We start from the raw sequence: 17,535 nt of genomic DNA, 5'->3' as shown, positions 1-17,535 counted from the left end.
CATTACTCAAGAAACTAAACTGACATATCTATGACTGACTCACTGTTGTGAGTGTAAATCTTTTATTCTAATGTGTTTGAAATCTCCTTTACCCTCTTTCAATGTTGTAGCCCCGTTGGACACGTATTTGCCTTCCTGTGGCGACATCAGTCCGTATCATTGCTTTTTAACAACACAGAAGTCATGTCAAATAAGTGCTATACAGGTAAATGATGAACACAAAATGTGGTCAGATAGGCTACCTGAGAAATCAATCTTGATGTGATGATCGGATGACAATCCTTTAAACACCCCTTTTGAGTCTCTTCCAAAATATTTTTCCATATCCTCACTTCTAAGCGGGTTATCAGGGTGATTCTGCAGGACGGACAGAAGGTAACAAAAGTCTAATTATACCTCAGACATTCTGCTCCACTTAGACATGTGTAAGGTAAACTTTAAATTTAAGATTAAGAAAAAATGTACCTCAAATCTGTGCCACCTTCCACAGTCTCCCAGGTAATACCAAAACAATGGGGTTTCTGATGTGTCCATGGGTTCCACTTCTTCATTGTCCCCCATTGTGAATTTAATATATCACAACAAAAGCTGAACAAATAAGTTAGGCAAAACTGTCCTTCCTCTCTCTGACTTGCTCGGGTAGCTATTCCAGTTGACATTGGTGTGTTCTTCATATACAAATAAGGTGCCATGCATAGCCACACCTCCGTCTCTCTTTACTTTGAAGAGGACATTGTTAGCAGCACCACATCATTCATCATCAGTCATCACCTCTGAAATGTGTTCAAAAAAGAAGTCATTTCATATGCTTACGCTGAAAAGTTTATTAGTTGTAAGATGTGCAAATTATAGACACACACATATAGCTTCATACACCCTACACTCACACACACACACACACACATCTCTAATGTTATGACTGGAAACATCCGTTTGTTTCCTTCACTTGCATTTACAAGGAAATGCATCCTTGCACTGTTCCGCCACCTTGTGGCCAATATGATTCATTTTGTTGCTCTCCTTTCTCAAAAACACACACACAGTCATTCAATGGATTCAACAAATGCACACGCGGCAAAGCAATATTACATTTTGTGGTTCATTTTCATTACAGTACTATACATGTGCTGGCTACATTCAGTTTTTTTTTTAAAGATAGATTTACACCAGGTGCAAAGGGAACCTGCTTATTCCTTAAAGAAACATCTTTCGCAGGTGGTGACATCACACTCGGGATGGTTTTAAGTCAAATGTGATGCTGATCTAGTTTTGGTTTGGAATGAACTTGGCTGCCAACGCATACAAAAAAAAAATCCAACCTCGGCCATTGTCACGTCTTTTAAAGACTCAAGTCAACGGTCAACAAAGTTACACAGAAACATATTGCTAAAAAGGACCACAAGTGAAACAAGACATCACAACTTTATGTCACTGTGACACAAATACAAAACCTTTCATGGAAAGGGGGGGAAAAAAGTGCACAGATGCATGGTTTAAAAAAAATGCAGAGGTAGAAGCGTTCTTTTGAATAAAAACAAAACCCCATGCCTACATAATACGTTGTACTAAGTACACACAGATGTCACTAACTGAATGAGTGAGCAGGAACGTGTTGCCGTTTTTTGGTTTCGTCATTTGGAGTTATGTCTACATGACTTGTAAATAAGCTCATGCGTGGCACTGTGGATGTGGAGGAGGGGCTGTGGCCGATGGCAGGACATCACCCATAACCTACAGGCTGCAAGTCCCACTCATATTTTAAACAACTGTGCACTGGATATTGAACAAGCAAGCACAGATTTATGCATCGAATACAAAAATTGCCACAAAGACTGATCTTTAGTCAGCATTTTCATCATTTTTATGTCGCGGAAACCATTCCAACCACAGGGGCCTGTCTCAGAATGTACACAAACTGTACACGAAGTCTTTGTCTTTCCAATTTCCCCAAAGGCACTTTAGATGACACATGTTCCAGTTCGGCACTGGATCTGACTGAAAGAAAAAGGCAAATGTCCCTTAAGCCGCCTCCTTTTTATTTCCAATTTTCATCCCGTCATCTGTATCCAAAATGTTTCCATGTTTAGAGATCCAGCCTCTATAAAAACAGGCTTCAGTAGAACTCAACCAGGTACTCTGGGTAAATCTGATTGCTGTCAAAAATGACATAAATCTTTGGATTGGCCACATCGTCCACACAACTGTCATAAAAGTTGGTGAAGCTGGCATCCTTGGACGGCGGTCTGCAGTACATAGGGTGACCGACTATGTGTTCGCCAACAAGCACTCTGGCCAGGAACATGGTCTTGTAGGGCGGCTCAGTCGCAAATATCGGCGGGGCGAGTCCGTGTCTCTGCAGGGTGGTGTTGTGCTTCCCTGTGGTGTGACAGAATTTACTGGAATATTTGGCATCCCGTGCAAAGTAGCTTCCTGTAGGGGATGGAAAATTGAATGAAATGTTGAAAAATCAGACAAAAGCAAAAACGGTGGCAAATTGTTTCATGATGTGAAATCACAACGCAGACAGATCTACCTTTGCCATAGACATCGCCATGGCTTCCTGTCAGCCGCCAGTCAAAGTTAAATGTACATATAGCTTGTATGTTGCTGTGTCCTGTGCCGTGGAACAGCATTCGCTCCTCAATGTCCAATGTGCGCTTGACTTTTCGCAACTGCGTTTTCTTCCTTGGGGGGGGAGGGAGAACCAATGAATGACAACACGACACAGAGTACTGATCATCACTTTGTGGCTCAGTGTGCTATCAGCAGGGCATCACAATCCATTTCATGTTTCAGGGAAGGTGAGGATCCTCTCTATTGGGTTTAATTCTGTTGATTTACTTCAACAGAAGAAAAGCTTTGTCTGTTTGTAGGGGCTGGAAAAAGGACTTAAATGAAATCAGCATCACAGCAGAATTCTCTGGTAACAAACGTCACTCACAACAACACAACAAGGGTCTACCTGCAGAAGAATTCCCATAAGTCGAGGTTCTGAATCCTCTGGATGGATTTGATTGGATGATCCATAGTCCTTTCATACAGCCTGGCGACTTCTTTAAACTCATAGGTGTCTCTTCCGAGCTGGATAAGCTGCAAGAACACCAGTCACACCAGAGTAATGCAGTCAAAGTAATTCTAACAATAGTAGGGCTGTTATTTGACTCACCTGATAGGGCTCATCAGTATTTATTCTCTCCCAATGACACGGAACAGGCAAGGCAAGATTATCACATATAAACCTGACAGAAGAAGTGAAAGAGAGAGGAGAGGGTTCAGTCATTTCACTGTTACAGTTAAGTTCATTTGCATTAATGTCAATACACCAATGTCATTAAGGAAAAGGTTGCGATGAAGAAAGAAACCCTATCCTTTATTTTCCTTTATAGATAAAGGAAGTTTCCGTGGAGTTTGAGCACCACATCTTACCTGAAGCCAGTTGCAGAGTGGAGGGAGCGTTTGATTGGCCGCTGCTTCCCTGTCGTTACATTTATCTGTCGCATCACTGGTGAGGAGTGCAACAAAGATTAGAGCCGCAGGAACTCGCATTCACGCACAATTTCTGGAACGGGATTAATCCCGACGACCGTCCGATGAAGAGCCTTTTCGTACAGCTTTAACTAACTCGTTACTTAACTCATCACCATACCTGAGAAGTCCAGTCTGTAGGTGTACTTGGCTGTGTAGAATTCCATGACACCTCGTTGGTTTCTGCTGTAGCACTGCTCAATCTGAGCACTAGTCACAGAGCACGCGGCACTGGGATCAATCTGACAGGGGGATTGAGAATTGTGAATTACTCTAATGGAGAGCTGAAACATTTAGTTGATTTGTCATTTGGTCCATCGCCAAAAAGTTAATTGGCAGCTATTTAAGTGATTGATTAATTGTGATTTAGTAACATCCTGGAGCACACAAAGTAAGGACAATAAAAGCAATGAATTCTCACATTTAAACAATCAAATAGTTGTCATTTTGTCTTGAAAAATCACTTTACTTACTACTACTTCTTCTACTTACTTTCCACGTGGGAATTGCATTGACTAAACCAAAGAAGAGCTAGTCTGTGACATTGCACTGAGTAGCCTTTGACTGACATTAAAGCCTGCAGACTTTAGGCTCTCAGCTGCACACAGTCAGAGAGCAAGGTGTCACAGGGCGAGGGATCATAGGACTGTACGAAAGTGTATTGTGATGTGTGAACTACCTCAAACATGTGCCAAACTCCACACTCAGCCAAGTAGAACCAGCACCATTTGGGATCCGAGGTGTCCATCTCCTCCATCTCAGTGGACTCCTCCTCTGACGACCTGATGGCTAACATAGCTAAATCTGAAATGAGTAAGTGAAAATACACTTATGCAAATAGCAGAATAAATCAAGGTATGGGGGAGGGGACCAAGGTGATGTTTTATTCGTGACACAAACATAACTTCGAGTGCATATTTTAAGTCATGGTCGTGAGGGAATGTAAACAAATTCAAATAATACAGAAACTGCCTTATCAAGCTAGCTTTCATTAGCGGCTGCCGCTCCTGACTCCTCTCAACTCAACGGGTGCCTTACCGGTTTCCAGCCCGTCTCTAACTGGCTCCCCGTCCTTATCACGATGTAATTAAATCCTATGTGCATTATGAATCACAAAACATCACAGACTCCGAATGGCAAGGGACGACTGACGCGACATAACACTTTCGTCTTCCTGTGCGTTGTTTACTTTTATTTCCTGTTTCGTCACGCAGAAACGTCAATGCGTCAATATGATGTAACTCCTCCCCCTATGATCTAGAGTAAATGGTCCCTGATTCTGTCCTGTCAGGGTAAACATCTGCCCGGATACAGCACCAAAAATGTTTTAATTAAGAATAAATTGTTCATAGATTATTATAAAATGTAAGTTTGTGCGCATATAAGCAGACGCCTGGTATGCTGTGCCTATGCATAGAAATAGAACGATTGAAGAAAGATGAAACGGTGTGTTTAACACGTTTCAGCTTGCAACTCAGACACGTTTTTAGGTTATAAGAACTAATTAGAACCAGACAACAGTGGAGGAATAGTTGAAAGTATGTTTTCGATTAACTGCTGCATGTTTTACGTGAGTGTTTTATATTTTTTACATTTCATGCCACTTGAAGTGAAATATTTCGGAAAGAAATATTTCACTTCAGTGCATATGAATTATAGTAGTAAGTAATACTTACTTTGCAGATTGAGAAATGACATACAAAGGCGCTCAGCTCATATGATGCACCAGAGACCTACTCTTATAATAATAATAATCTAATAATAATAGTCAAACGACATAGCGATCTATCAAAAATATGTATTTTTGCACAAATATATATATTTTTTCAGGCATGAGGACTTTAGTGGGGCATGCCTATTTCACATTGTGGTGAGGGAGCGTCCACGAGGACAGCTTGTTCTGAATGGGACGCAGTAATAGTGTGTGTGTGCGCGTGTGTTCGTGTGGTGTCCATCAGGACACGCCCACCTTTACAGTAGAGATTTTCTTCAAACTTCGGTTAGTCAGTCTCGGGATTTCATTTACGCCACCCACTGCAAGCCCACGAGTGAGTTAGTTGCATGCATTTAAAACTCTCTTAAGAACCTAGAAATATTTGCCTTAATAAGTTCTTACAGTAGTTTTTGCAATCATCAGCACAAGTTGGAAGAGTCATTTCTTGGAAGTTAATTGCATTGGGAGTTGGATAGTTTTGTCATTTGGCGTTGACAGAACCAGGAGAGAAGGTTTAATAGACTGTTGTGTGAGCTGTTGGGATAATTATGAAAACTACCAATTAAATTGTAAGGGCCACTGGACGAGAGGTACAGACATGGTTTGCATTTCACGTGTGTTTATAATGTGTGTGCATTCATGCAGACGGAGAGACTATGACTAAGGAAACGGCCACAGGGACTCCTGCTGGAGTCTCGGGACCAGATGAAATGGTGCCTCCTCAGGGTGGGGTTCAGCCGAGAGGGAAATGGGCCAACAACATGGAGTTCATGCTCTCCATGGCTGGAGAAATCATTGGCCTCGGGAATGTTTGGCGTTTCCCTTATCTGTGCTATAGAAATGGAGGAGGTAAGGGACCAGGTTTTTGAGATATGAGGGGATTATTTGCTGGATGTAAGTAGACGTAAGCTGAAAAGGTGTGTGTATGTGTGTGTGTGTGTGTGTGTGTGTGTGTGTGTGTGTGTGTGTGTGTGTGTGTGTGTGTGTGTGCGCGCGCACATGCATTTGAATACCTGTACACACGTGTATTTGCATGTTTGCATGTGTTAATGTATGCATGTTCAATGAAATGACAGATGGCAAACAGATCAGGTAGATCATGAGAGAGGAGGAGAGGTGACACCAAAAGTCACTCACATCTGTCATTAAAAAACGTATTCTTCCTCATCTTACTGGCACACTGAATTCACGACAAAAATGGTTTCCATTGTTGTCCGCATTGTCAGAAAACATTTCATAATATCCCATTCTAGCTTCTGTATAGATAGATAGATAGAGATACCAATCTCTAAGAAGGGTCCTTGACAATTTTCCCAAGTAACATGGAAAATAGTGTAATCCCACTGTAAATTCTTTCATTACAATTAATCCCTTTCATCCCACTTAGCTAGTTACATAATCAACCTTTAATATGTGTTGGATTTGTGGCTTAATATGTATTTATTTGTCTGTGTGCAGCGTGCCAATATTTATGGAAATGCTGCTTTACATCACATACGAGTGACTGTCTTTAAAGGTTATGTTTATTTGCAGGTGTCTTCTTCATCCCTTACTTTGTGTTCCTCTTCTTCTGTGGCATCCCTGTGTTCTTCCTGGAGACGGCGTTGGGCCAGTACACCAGTGAGGGCGGGGTGACCGCCTGGACGAAGATATGCCCCATGTTCCAGGGTAAAGACAAGGCTCGGACAGATCTTTTGTAGAATTACTCAACAATGAGTCCGTTGACATGCAGGAAATGCATGTTTTTTTCATCGTGCTTTGTTCATTGTTACTGGAAAAATACATTAAGATAAATACATTTTGATGATTGTGGCCAGTACTGGTGATTGATTTTTCAGACCACATGAAATGCTTCCAAAGTGAAATAATGGTAAGAATTAAAGGAGAATATGTACGTACATGAATATCTCAGTGTTTGCGACTGGGAAACCAAACCAAACTTTGTGTGAAAGTGTGTGAAAACTCATTTTGTCCTGCAGGTTTGGGGATTGCGGCCCAAGTGATTGTGGCCTATCTGAACATCTACTACATTGTGGTGTTGGCCTGGGGCATCTTCTACCTATATAACTCGTTCAAAAGCCCATTACCCTGGTCCACATGTGACAACTGGTGGAACACTGGTGAGTCATGTGTTGTGATGAATCGACGCTGGCTTGTTTAAACACGTCTGTATTTGATCAGCAGTGTCGTTATTGCTTTCTTACAGACTTCACCGAAAGAAAAGTTGACACATTTTAACACTTTGAAGCATGCAACATCCAACTCACCCTCATCTTTCTTTCCTAAAACCTCTAAGAGTTATGTCACAGTCGCTCCAGCGTCTTTGCCAACCCAGATTTGTTTCAAGCTGGCTCAAACTGGTCGTTCCTAAACAACATCACCATATTTGACTACTCTCCCAATGACAATTCCACGTAAGTTGCATCGTTATTGTCAAGCTGTACCTGGTGAACGTTAGATATTCTATTGGTGTTAATGTAGTCTACTGTAGGTTATGTATATTATTCCTAAACAAGTAGTTTTGTTGCCTTAAACCTAGCCAAACTGTGACTGAAAAATTATTAAAATTAAAATTATTAACTAAATAATAAGTGTTACTAAGTATAAAAATGCTGCTTCTCAGAGGACCCAAGCCCAAGTCACAAGCCCTTAGTTTGACCCATTCACCAAGCTAACTATTGCTAAATTAAGTAGCATATTCAACTCGACCGGGTGTAAATAGCTGAATAGCTGCCATGTGACTATTCTCACCGGGGTCCAAATACACAGAAAAAGCAAGAAATATGGCATTAGTATTGGCTTCTATAGATGTAGCAGCATTCGGACACACCCATGCTTTCATGTTCAGAGCAGGAGGTTCTTACATCTGTTTCTGTAGTAAAAAAAGTACAAGAAAACAACTATTAATCGTTCCCTAGGGATAGTTGGAAGGTGAAAAGTACACCTAATAAATATAAAGGACTTTAGTTCAATAGTGGTTGAAAAAAACAAGTGGGGTTTTAAATGGTAGAAAAATGCCATATGGATATAATAGACATGATGGGAGATTTACAAGAGATAAATGGGAAGTTTGATACCACTCTCATACGGTAAATATAAAGCTACAGCCAGCAGCCTGTTAGCTTAGCTTAGCATGAAGACTGTGAACAGTGAAACAGCTGGGCTCTGTCTGAAGGTATCACAATCCCAAATCCATCACGTTTAAATAATAACGATTAAACACAGTCGTAGTAACACCCCTTTTAACATTGTTGATATCGCTCAGATATCTGAGTGCTGCAGTTTAGAAAATGAAATGTGAGGACTTGACTATTCAAAGCTAAAAACAAAGCAGAAGAATTGTTTAAAGTTATTATTCAATTTCAAATCACCTTCCTTACTTGCATATGTTTTCAAAAATATGTTTCCTGCAGTATAAGTGACCCATACGCGATTGGCAGGTCACCGGAAGAGGAGTTCTGGCAGTGAGAAACACACACACACACACACACACACACACACACACACACGCTCACACATTATCTTTTTAAAACGAGAAAGTAATTTCATCCTCCCCAGCGTGCATGTCTGGAACATTCCTCAGCAATAGCTTCCAGCCTGTTACCAAGAGGCCATCTTTACTGTCTGGGCATTAAGTGAACATGATGCTAATGATGAACCATTATCGCTGTCATACTAAAATGGAAGGAGTCTCTGTCTGTATATATAATTATCTACGTACTATGTTTGTTCTTTGATTTTCCCGGACAACCGTTCATCCAATCGACTTCACACAAGGTGGGTGTTTTGCTGAGGACCCAAGGAAGCACAGTGCAGAGTGTGAAGTAGTTTGGATGAGCAGTTCTCGGAAAAGCTGCAAGCAGCAACACTGGAGGCCAAGTGATCGCCCCGTTTCCAAACAGGCACTGCACTATTTATACTAATTTGCAGATATTTTGGAACACAGCTGCTGCTCTTCACATGATAATCTCCTGATATTGGGAAATCACTCAGCTACAAACTGCACTGCATGATGAGAACAATATGTGCTCTGTTACCTGCAACTTCTATAATGCAACCCGAAGCCATCCAAAATAAACCATGACAGATTTTCACATCTGTATTTATTCATTGAGATGCTTCGTCCTTTTTTGCTGTATTCGAAATTATTCCCACTCAAGTGGACACACTAAAGGGAAATATAGCGTTGGATGCGTTCCTGGAGCACTAGTAGCGAGCTGTGTTTATCTGCAGTGGGAGAAGGCTTATGAAATAAGGAACAAAGTGGATTCAATTGCACATCTGTACATCCATCAGTCTGCGTGTTATTTGCAGAGGATGCAGTTTTACATATGTGTTTTCTCTTCCCCACAGACACCGTGTGTTAAGGATGACAACTGACATGTCCCTGGGTAAGGTAAACTGGGACCTGGCTGTCTGTCTCTTGCTTGCCTGGATTGTTTGTTACTTCTGCATCTTTAAGGGAATCAAATGGACAGGAAAGGCAAGTACTACCTTTGAACCCATACACAGTACTGTCCCTGATATTAAGTTGCATACACATGGCTTCTCTAGCTCATCTCCCTTTCTTTCAATCTACCTTCACACCTAGTATGTGATTGGTATGGATGTAATAAAAGAAAATCAATGGGTGATTGATTTTTATCTGGAGTCATCAATGAATACAAAGTTTTAAGTTAGAATTAAATTAAGATGCTTGCATGTACTGGACATTATGTGGAAGACAAAAGCTAGGGCATGCAGGTATTTAACATATTTGAACACACACACACACACACGCATTAAATCTTGTCCTCTTATACACTTCAGAGGAAACACAAGATGGATTCCCCTTCTTGAGTCTTCTTTATGACAACAATCAGTAAAACCTCTCAGTCCACAGTTTGTTTGGATGCACTGTAAACATATACTTGAATTGCTCTTCTTCCATTGCCCAGCTGACACAGTATGCATGCTTATTGCCCCAGTTGTTGATACAGGTGTCTTTGAAAGAAACTCTAGAGCTTGTAATAATAAAACGTACTTGCAGTTAACACAAGTAATCGCAAAATCAATCAAAAGATTTTAACTGTATTGCTCTATGGAGTGTTTTAGCATCTTTCAGCTCCTTGTTTTGGTTAGACATTGTCGATTAACTCTGATAAACCCGTTGTAACTTGTCCAGCACCAAACGGCAGGCAGATAACTTTTGTGGAGCTAAGGGCCAGAAATGTCTCTCATGAGTTGCTGGAGACCAAATCAGAGCTGAAAGAGAGAGAATACTGGACAAGATCATAACAAAAAAAGTATTTTTAATGTTGCTTCATGTCTGCTTGATGTGTAAAAAGGGGAAAGCTTGTATAAGCTTTCCCCGTGCCCTCAAAGCTTGTATATCAAATTTATAAGATAGTAATAAGTTAGTGTTTCGTGTCAGTGTGCTTGTTTCCGTTGTCCCAAAAAAATCCCTTTTATGCAGGGTAAATGAAAGGATTGAGTGTACATATACAAACTACCTTTTTGTTGTATGTGTTTTGTGTTTTCAGGTCGTGTACTTCACTGCTACATTCCCCTACCTGATGCTGTTCATCCTCTTCATCCGAGGAGTGACCCTCCCAGGAGCCGGGGAGGGACTTCGATATTACCTCACCCCTGACTTAAGCAGGCTCTCTGATCCACATGTGAGTACTCTAACAAGAGGAATGCAGTGCCCTGTTATCTCCTCCCCCTTTTCTTTTTGCCTTCAATCTGGTTTCCGGTCTCAAGACAGAGACTTAACAAGAAAAGCAAACCAGGATGCTTTTTCAGTGAGAAATTTGTCAAAGAAAGCTTCCCCCTTGAGTATACAGTAACATCATCACACAGGAGTTAAAACAATCTCAATCTCACACTATGAAGGCATATTTACTATCATAAAAAGTTAATATAACTATTTTTAACCTGAAACTCCATCATTGCGAACTTCTGATTTATTTTACATAAAATAAGTATTACATTCTCACAGCAGATCTGTCATTCACTCAGCATAATGATGTACTTTCTAAACTGAAAAGGAAAAAAAAAAGTGAGTTCTGGATGCCATGCTCATGCACAATGACAGCCTCTGTTTCTGCCAACAACGACGAATTAAGAAAAGAATTCTTTCTCCCACAAAAGAGATCATCACCCCTCTTACTTCCCCTCACCCTGCTTCCTCTCTATGTCCGTCTCCCTCTTTACAGTTCAGAGCAGAGCTTCAGGGGTCAAATGTAATAACCAGAGAGTTAACCCTCAGGCACCCCCTCGTCTTTGAGGACTCTCTCAACCATTGTGGGAATCTTAGAATGCAATCGTGGAAGGAAGCAAAGGGAAAAACTGTGAGAAATTTGGCGTAATGTCTAAAGCAGGTGAACGCAGTTACGTGTCAGAACAGTTCTGACACGTACAGTTCTGTTTCTAATAAGTGCTGCTTCAGCATGCAAATGTTTCTGCTTGAACCGCAGAGGAAATCGTAAACAAATTCTGGTCCGCATCTGGGGCCTGTTTGAACTGTGTCTCCTTTTGTTCATGTGCGTGTGAATCTGTATTCAGAACCGCCAAATAAAACGCATGTTTCGAAAGACACAAGTTTCCTCCTTGTCTGGTGTCCGATTGACTGACTCACTGATAAGTCTGTCTCACTGTGGGGCCAGAGAAGGGGCCCATGGGAAAAATGGCCAGCTCTGTCTTTTACTGGACGAGACTCGCAGTGCTGTTGTGCCTCTAATGTTAACCAGATGCTGTCAGAAACGAGGGCCAGACATTCGTGTCAACAAACCCGCCCACGCCACGCCAACCTGAATGGACGCATATGTGGCGCACACTCACTCTCACAGTTGTAAATGCAGGGACAGAAACAAAAAGGAATTTACTATATAACGTACATTTCAACACACAATCACAGAAATTGCCAAATAATTAATACTGGCATAAAGCAAAGCTGCTTGTTATTGTGCAGTTGTGGTTATTTGTTTTGACCTGGCAAATTCCTTTGTTATTGCTCTGTAAGGAAAAAAAATGGAAAGCATATATCCGGGTTATTTTAACAATGTCAACATTCCAGGTCCCTCTCAAATGTTTCAAACGTCAATCTCTTACACATCTTCTAGGTGTGGCATGATGCAGGGACTCAGGTGTTCTTTTCCTTCGCCGTGTCTCAGGGAGTACTGACCGCTCTGGGGAGCTACAACAAATACAACAATAACTGCTACAGGTCGGTGTCCTCACAACGCAGCGCATGGTCACATTTACAGGTTTTACATTCATGCGCTCCTTCACAGTGCAGGCTTTTGTTCTTGGTGTGTTGTAGGGATTGCTTGGCACTATGCTGCCTGAACAGTGCCACCAGTATCTTTGCTGGTTTTGTTGTGTTCTCAGTGCTGGGATTCATGGCTCATGACATGGGCCAATCGATGGATACAGTTGTTTCTGCCGGTGAGTTCTTTTCTCCCTTTTCAGCGTCTGCATCTTTCATTTCACTGCTTGCTTTGACAGTTGTTGTATTTATTTTTCATGCATTGTTGGGCTGCAATAAATAACTATCTTTGAATCATCAAATCTTCATATTTGAGAAGCTAGAAACAACAAATGTTTGGGATTTTTGCTTTATTGTTCAATCGTGAAAATAGTTGTCCATTCATTTTCAAACAATCGACTAATTGTTGCAGCTGTATTGCATCGTGGCTCTACAGTAATTCTGGCAGTGGCAGCAACAATCAACAATGTCCACAAGATGGCATCTTAAGTTGACACACAGTTGAAAGATTTTTACTTAGATGGGATCGGGACCCCCTCGAAGGGTCACAGGAAAAATGTGAGGGCGCACAAGATGATTGAAGGGATAAGAACAAATATTTCTCTTCCACGGAATTAGGTTGATTTATTTTTTCTTTCACTGATCATTATTAGGCTTAAAGGAACAGTGTGTAGGATCTTGGGGGAGCAATTGGCAGAAATGGAATATTTTACATAATATTCACAACTATATTATTATTTGTGTATAATAAGCTCAAACAGAATCGTGTTTTGGTTTGCTTAGAATGAACCCTTCATATCTACAGAGGGAGATCCAGAGAGAGCCTTTCCTGTTTTATGTTACGTGAAGGCCAGCGTAGCTCTCTGACACGCTTGGAAAGTAAAGGAGTGAGCGGATAGACATGTGTTGATTGATCTATTCATGTGCTTTCTACAGGTCCTGGTCTGGTCTTTTCGGCGTATCCAAGGGCTCTGTCGTTACTGCCCGGCTCATCCTTCTGGGCTGTGCTCTTCTTCCTCATGATCCTCTTCCTGGGCCTGGACAGTCAGGTATTGTATGGAACGCAGTGTTTTCAGCAGCATATCATACTCCCTTCTGAGCCAATTTGTTTCCTTCCCCACAGTTTGTGTGTGTGGAGAGCATGGCCACAGCCCTCACAGACCTGTTCCCACGTCACCTGAGGAGGCCGGGCGGCAGAGAGGTGCTGACCCTGGTCATAGCCGTTGTCTGTTTTCTATTGGGGCTGCCGCTCATCACAGAGGTAAGCAGCAGAGAGACTTGTGATAATGAGATTCTTTTTTATTTAGCACGATAACGCACAATAATCAGGTCATTTTTGTAGTTGTTTAATACTTCAATTCATGACCAAATACCTATAAATTAGCAGCTATATCTTCTAATTGGCAAATATTAGCATGCTACCATCTAAACTAAGACAACACATATGGTAAGCATAACTGCTAAACATTGTGATGGAAGATTTCTATGTTAATCGGGAGAAGAGAGAGTTGTTCACAAATCAATAACAAAGTCTTCAAAAGATTCAAAGTTGTCTTTGTCCATTTATTTGCTTGCAAGGGAAGAGTGCGCCACAGATACTCATTCAGCAGTCTGTGGTGTGAGCTTCAACGAGATACAACATTCAGCATCCCTTTATACCTACAGAGGCCTCCGCCCTACATGACTCCCATGCAGGAAGTGTCTAGTCTGGTCTTAACTGGTTCATGCAGGTAGCTCAACTGTGAGTCGGTTGTGGTTTCTATGTTCCTGTTTTAAGCGACCCTTCCCAGAAACAGAGTATGTGAACATGTCTTCAGTTAAAAAAAACAGGTCTTTATTTGCTGACATCTGTGTCTTGCGGGGCCTGTTTTTACTTATCCATTATACTGATATGTCACACTATGTTCTTTAAAAACTTTCCATGATGCTAATACATATTTTACCATTACAACATGCGCATGCTATCATTTAGCTCAATGCTTTTGCACAGCCTCATACAACTGTTAGTATGGCTGTAAACGCTTAGTGTTGTTAATGAACAAACTGACTTGAACAAAGCATAACCTTGCAGTTTTCTTTATTATTAATATTCAGAAAGTGGGCATAAGGCAATAGGGAATTGTGAAGTGTTGATAGAATATACACTATATGCTACACTTAATATCCTATGTACACCAGTAATTAAAGGGTTTGATTTCATGATGTATGACACATATGGCAATGTCGTGCTCTGTTATGTGGGTCACTGACTCACAGGAAATTGGTAACGATGAAGTCTGGATAGTCAGCAAAAAACAACACAGCTTGTCCGTTTTAATGTTTTTTTCCTGCATGTGTATTGTGCTCATGTTTCAGGGAGGGATAGTCCTCTTCCAGCTCATTGACACCTATGGTGCCAGTGGAATCAGTCTCCTCTTTATCGCCTGCTCTGAGTGTGTTGTCATTGGCTGGGTGTATGGTAAGTCGTGCCATTGGCCGTAATGCCCACACTACATGATTTATATTATGCAACAGTGAACCGCTGCTGGGCTGTTCGTCAAAACACACATTATTTACTCACTTCAAAATATTTCTGAAGACCTAAATATCTGAAGCCTTTTGCTTATTTCAAGAGACTGAAGGCGTATTCCTCAGTGCTTTCACAAACATCCTGACCGCGTTTGTGTATATACACAGTAATCAATTTCTGTGACTCTGTAAAAGTGCATTTCCTTCCCAAAAACGACTCGCTCTTTGGAATAAGGCTCATCTACACATCTTCTACGAATGCAAACCGATGCAGAGTGAGATATCGATCTGTTTCTTCAGCTGCTTCCTTGTCCCCGCTTCGAGTTGTTCAGCCGTCCGTTGGGCCTCTTCTGAGTTGTGTTGAGTCTGTGTTGAGCGTGCACAAACTTCCTCACCCAAACTTAAATGAGCCACTCACTTTCCTCCTCCTTGTAGATGCGATTAGTTTGATTACTGTATCATTTTTGTAGCCGTGTCTACTATCCTTGAATCTTAGGTTCTTTTCACTACTGGTCAAAGAAACGAACATTATACAGTCGACACAAAAAAAATACCACAAAGCTTAGGCTTCAACATCTCATTGGGCTTTTAGTTTCCTGTAAGAGCAAAACCCCTTTGATTGACTAACACCTCCCGTCTATGACTTTGCAGGTGCGGACCGTTTCTATGACAACATTGAGGACATGATCGGGTACAAACCCTTCCCCGTGCTTAAGTACTGCTGGTTGTTCATCACGCCGCTCATCTGTGGGGTGAGATACTCACACCTGCGTCACGTCTCTCTCACTGGATTCATTTCCTCTGCGTCTCTGCTTTCATGTCCGTTTCCTTTCATGTTTTCATATGTATTCATGAATTTCTACCTTCAGAACGCAGATCCTTAGCTGCCTCTTGTCTTCGTTTCTTCTTGTTCCCCCCTCTCTCTCCTGGCCTTTCTGTCTTTGCTGAGTGTTTCACATATTTCATTTTGCCACATCAGTAGTTATGCTTGAGCTCACATATGGGGGAAAAAAAGAGTCGAGACTGCAGATTATTCCTGAAAATGTTGACATATCTGTTATTAAAAACACACTTTGCTGCGTGATCAGTACAAGATCAGAAAGTACAGCAGACATGTTCATTCTTAACGGGAATCAGTTGTCAGATAAAGGAGCATATTGATGGTTTTGTATGTTTAAGCAGCACATATCACATACAATTAAAGATAGATAACTTCTGATTCAATTTAGATAGAATTTGATTTCATTCACTTACTGGCCGCTTTCATTCCACTTCTTTCTATTGGTTAGGATTTGTTTCTCTAGCTCAACAAAGCCCACCATTACACTTGTTTTACAGCCAAGCCTTTTTACTTCTTGTCCCCTAGGTCACACTACTGTATGAACTCGTGAACTCACACCGTATCATCGTGTACGGTTATGTAATCGACAACTGGGGCGTCGTCTTGGGCTCGCTCCTTATCCTCGCTCCACTGATGTGTGTCCCAGTATTCATTGTCGTCTCCCTGGTAAAGGTGGGTGAATTTGAAAGTAGGATTTGGTCAATTTCAAATATAATTTCTTTTTCTTCTTCTCAGATCTTAACATTCATGCTGTGGTAGGTGCTTAACTATGTTTCATAACATTATGTTTTAATTGCATTTCCCCTCCTAAAAATCAGAATCCCCAAAACATGACTACACCATCGAGTGATCTGCGTCAGGCTCAACCACACAAGCCAATTCTCACACTGTGTGAATGCGTCGTCTTCAAGGCACAGGTGCAGCCAAAGAGACATGTGGTGGAAAACAAAGAGGATCTGATGATGGGAGAACCCAGCATGGTTTAATGGCAGCACGTTATGGTGCATAGATGTCCTGATTGATTGGTACAAATCTGTGACAACAATTTTATAATCGTGTGCAAACTTTTATAAGTGTTTACACATGTCATGAGTATTCAGGGACAGTTATATTTTTTATGTTGTGTTTTAATTTTCTTGCTACATTAGTCTTTACCTTTTTAATTTGTTTTAATATTGAATAATATTGGAAAAGTCCCATACAATGTACATTTTTCTAAACACCTATAATCCTGTAATGTAAGTGTCTTAAAAAAGTACTTCACCGACAAAGCCTTTCACTCCTATAATACTCACAATGGCCAGTTAAAAATCTATATCGTTGCAGCAGAACCAGAGATATCGTCTTTTTTTATTCCAATCATTCTTCACCCACATTTAACAGACTTTGATGTGTAAAAAGGATGGATCGCCCCTTAAAAACATGCATCTGGAGCATTTGATTACCATGCTTTACCCGCAATTGCAAATTGTAGTAGCAGTTTGTCATCAAATGTATAATGCAGTCAAAACTGTTACATCCTACAATGTTGATCCTAATCAATGCAAAATCTGATTATGCGTTGCTGAATTTGTTGTTTTACTGCAATGGTGGTCTCATGTCCATTGAGTGTTTGTACACTGCTAGGTTCACTTTTATTTTCATAGATACATCAATTCATGATATATGTTACAATAGTGATGAACCTCATTAATCTCA

General features: G+C 41.0%; 3 protein-coding genes across 4 annotated transcripts; 1 reads left to right on the top strand and 2 right to left on the bottom strand.

Annotated features, from left to right (window-relative positions):
- Window positions 1–681, bottom strand: LOC116389808 (protein mono-ADP-ribosyltransferase PARP11-like). Its single transcript, XM_031858763.1, has 3 exons — window positions 466–681; window positions 243–357; window positions 1–162 (listed from the first exon to the last, which is right to left on the bottom strand). The coding sequence occupies exons 1-3, from the start codon at window positions 559–561 to the stop codon at window positions 89–91; spliced, it is 285 nt and encodes a 94-aa protein (XP_031714623.1). The 5' UTR covers window positions 562–681; the 3' UTR covers window positions 1–88.
- A 130-nt stretch (window positions 682–811) lies between these two features.
- LOC116389938 (protein mono-ADP-ribosyltransferase PARP11) lies at window positions 812–4,706 on the bottom strand. The gene is made up of 8 exons (XM_031859070.1): window positions 4,564–4,706; window positions 4,205–4,329; window positions 3,647–3,767; window positions 3,427–3,502; window positions 3,167–3,239; window positions 2,963–3,090; window positions 2,534–2,685; window positions 812–2,430 (listed from the first exon to the last, which is right to left on the bottom strand). The coding sequence occupies exons 2-8, from the start codon at window positions 4,319–4,321 to the stop codon at window positions 2,114–2,116; spliced, it is 984 nt and encodes a 327-aa protein (XP_031714930.1). The 5' UTR covers window positions 4,322–4,329; window positions 4,564–4,706; the 3' UTR covers window positions 812–2,113.
- Window positions 4,707–5,546: 840 nt separating this feature from the next.
- On the top strand, window positions 5,547–17,535 carry LOC116389936 (sodium- and chloride-dependent betaine transporter-like). Of its 2 annotated transcripts, none has more exons than XM_031859068.1 (16): window positions 5,547–5,573; window positions 5,885–6,088; window positions 6,773–6,907; window positions 7,219–7,359; window positions 7,536–7,653; window positions 8,653–8,703; window positions 9,593–9,722; window positions 10,762–10,896; window positions 12,343–12,446; window positions 12,543–12,667; window positions 13,425–13,537; window positions 13,612–13,749; window positions 14,844–14,946; window positions 15,648–15,748; window positions 16,363–16,509; window positions 16,656–17,535. In XM_031859068.1, the coding sequence occupies exons 2-16, from the start codon at window positions 5,896–5,898 to the stop codon at window positions 16,821–16,823; spliced, it is 1,902 nt and encodes a 633-aa protein (XP_031714928.1). In that variant the 5' UTR covers window positions 5,547–5,573; window positions 5,885–5,895; the 3' UTR covers window positions 16,824–17,535. The 2 variants fall into 2 exon arrangements, with proteins under 2 accessions (XP_031714928.1, XP_031714929.1); XM_031859069.1 differs by lacking the exon at window positions 5,547–5,573 and adding an exon at window positions 5,805–5,808.

This window comes from Anarrhichthys ocellatus, unplaced genomic scaffold (assembly GCF_004355925.1).
Source record: "Anarrhichthys ocellatus isolate YVR2014 unplaced genomic scaffold, GSC_Weel_1.0 scaffold21, whole genome shotgun sequence".
Taxonomy (NCBI): domain Eukaryota; kingdom Metazoa; phylum Chordata; class Actinopteri; order Perciformes; family Anarhichadidae; genus Anarrhichthys; species Anarrhichthys ocellatus.
Note: the sequence above shows the minus strand (reverse complement) of the source record. Positions and strands in the feature narration are given on the sequence as shown.

Bases quoted from the DNA above. Each gene is read 5' to 3' on its own strand.
- LOC116389936 (XM_031859068.1), top strand. From the start codon at position 5,896: ATGACTAAGGAAACGGCCACAGGGACTCCTGCTGGAGTCTCGGGACCA. The intron at 8,704-9,592 runs GTGAGAAACACA...TCTTCCCCACAG, and splicing joins CCGGAAGAGGAGTTCTGGCA to ACACCGTGTGTTAAGGATGA. The intron at 14,947-15,647 runs GTAAGTCGTGCC...ATGACTTTGCAG, and splicing joins TGTCATTGGCTGGGTGTATG to GTGCGGACCGTTTCTATGAC.
- LOC116389808 (XM_031858763.1), bottom strand. From the start codon at position 561: ATGGGGGACAATGAAGAAGTGGAACCCATGGACACATCAGAAACCCCA. The intron at 358-465 runs GTACATTTTTTC...TCCGTCCTGCAG, and splicing joins GAAGGTGGCACAGATTTGAG to AATCACCCTGATAACCCGCT. The intron at 163-242 runs GTAGCCTATCTG...GTTGTTAAAAAG, and splicing joins CATCAAGATTGATTTCTCAG to CAATGATACGGACTGATGTC.
- LOC116389938 (XM_031859070.1), bottom strand. From the start codon at position 4,321: ATGTTAGCCATCAGGTCGTCAGAGGAGGAGTCCACTGAGATGGAGGAG. The intron at 3,503-3,646 runs GTATGGTGATGA...ACTCCTCACCAG, and splicing joins CTACAGACTGGACTTCTCAG to TGATGCGACAGATAAATGTA. The intron at 3,091-3,166 runs GTGAGTCAAATA...GTGTTCTTGCAG, and splicing joins ATACTGATGAGCCCTATCAG to CTTATCCAGCTCGGAAGAGA.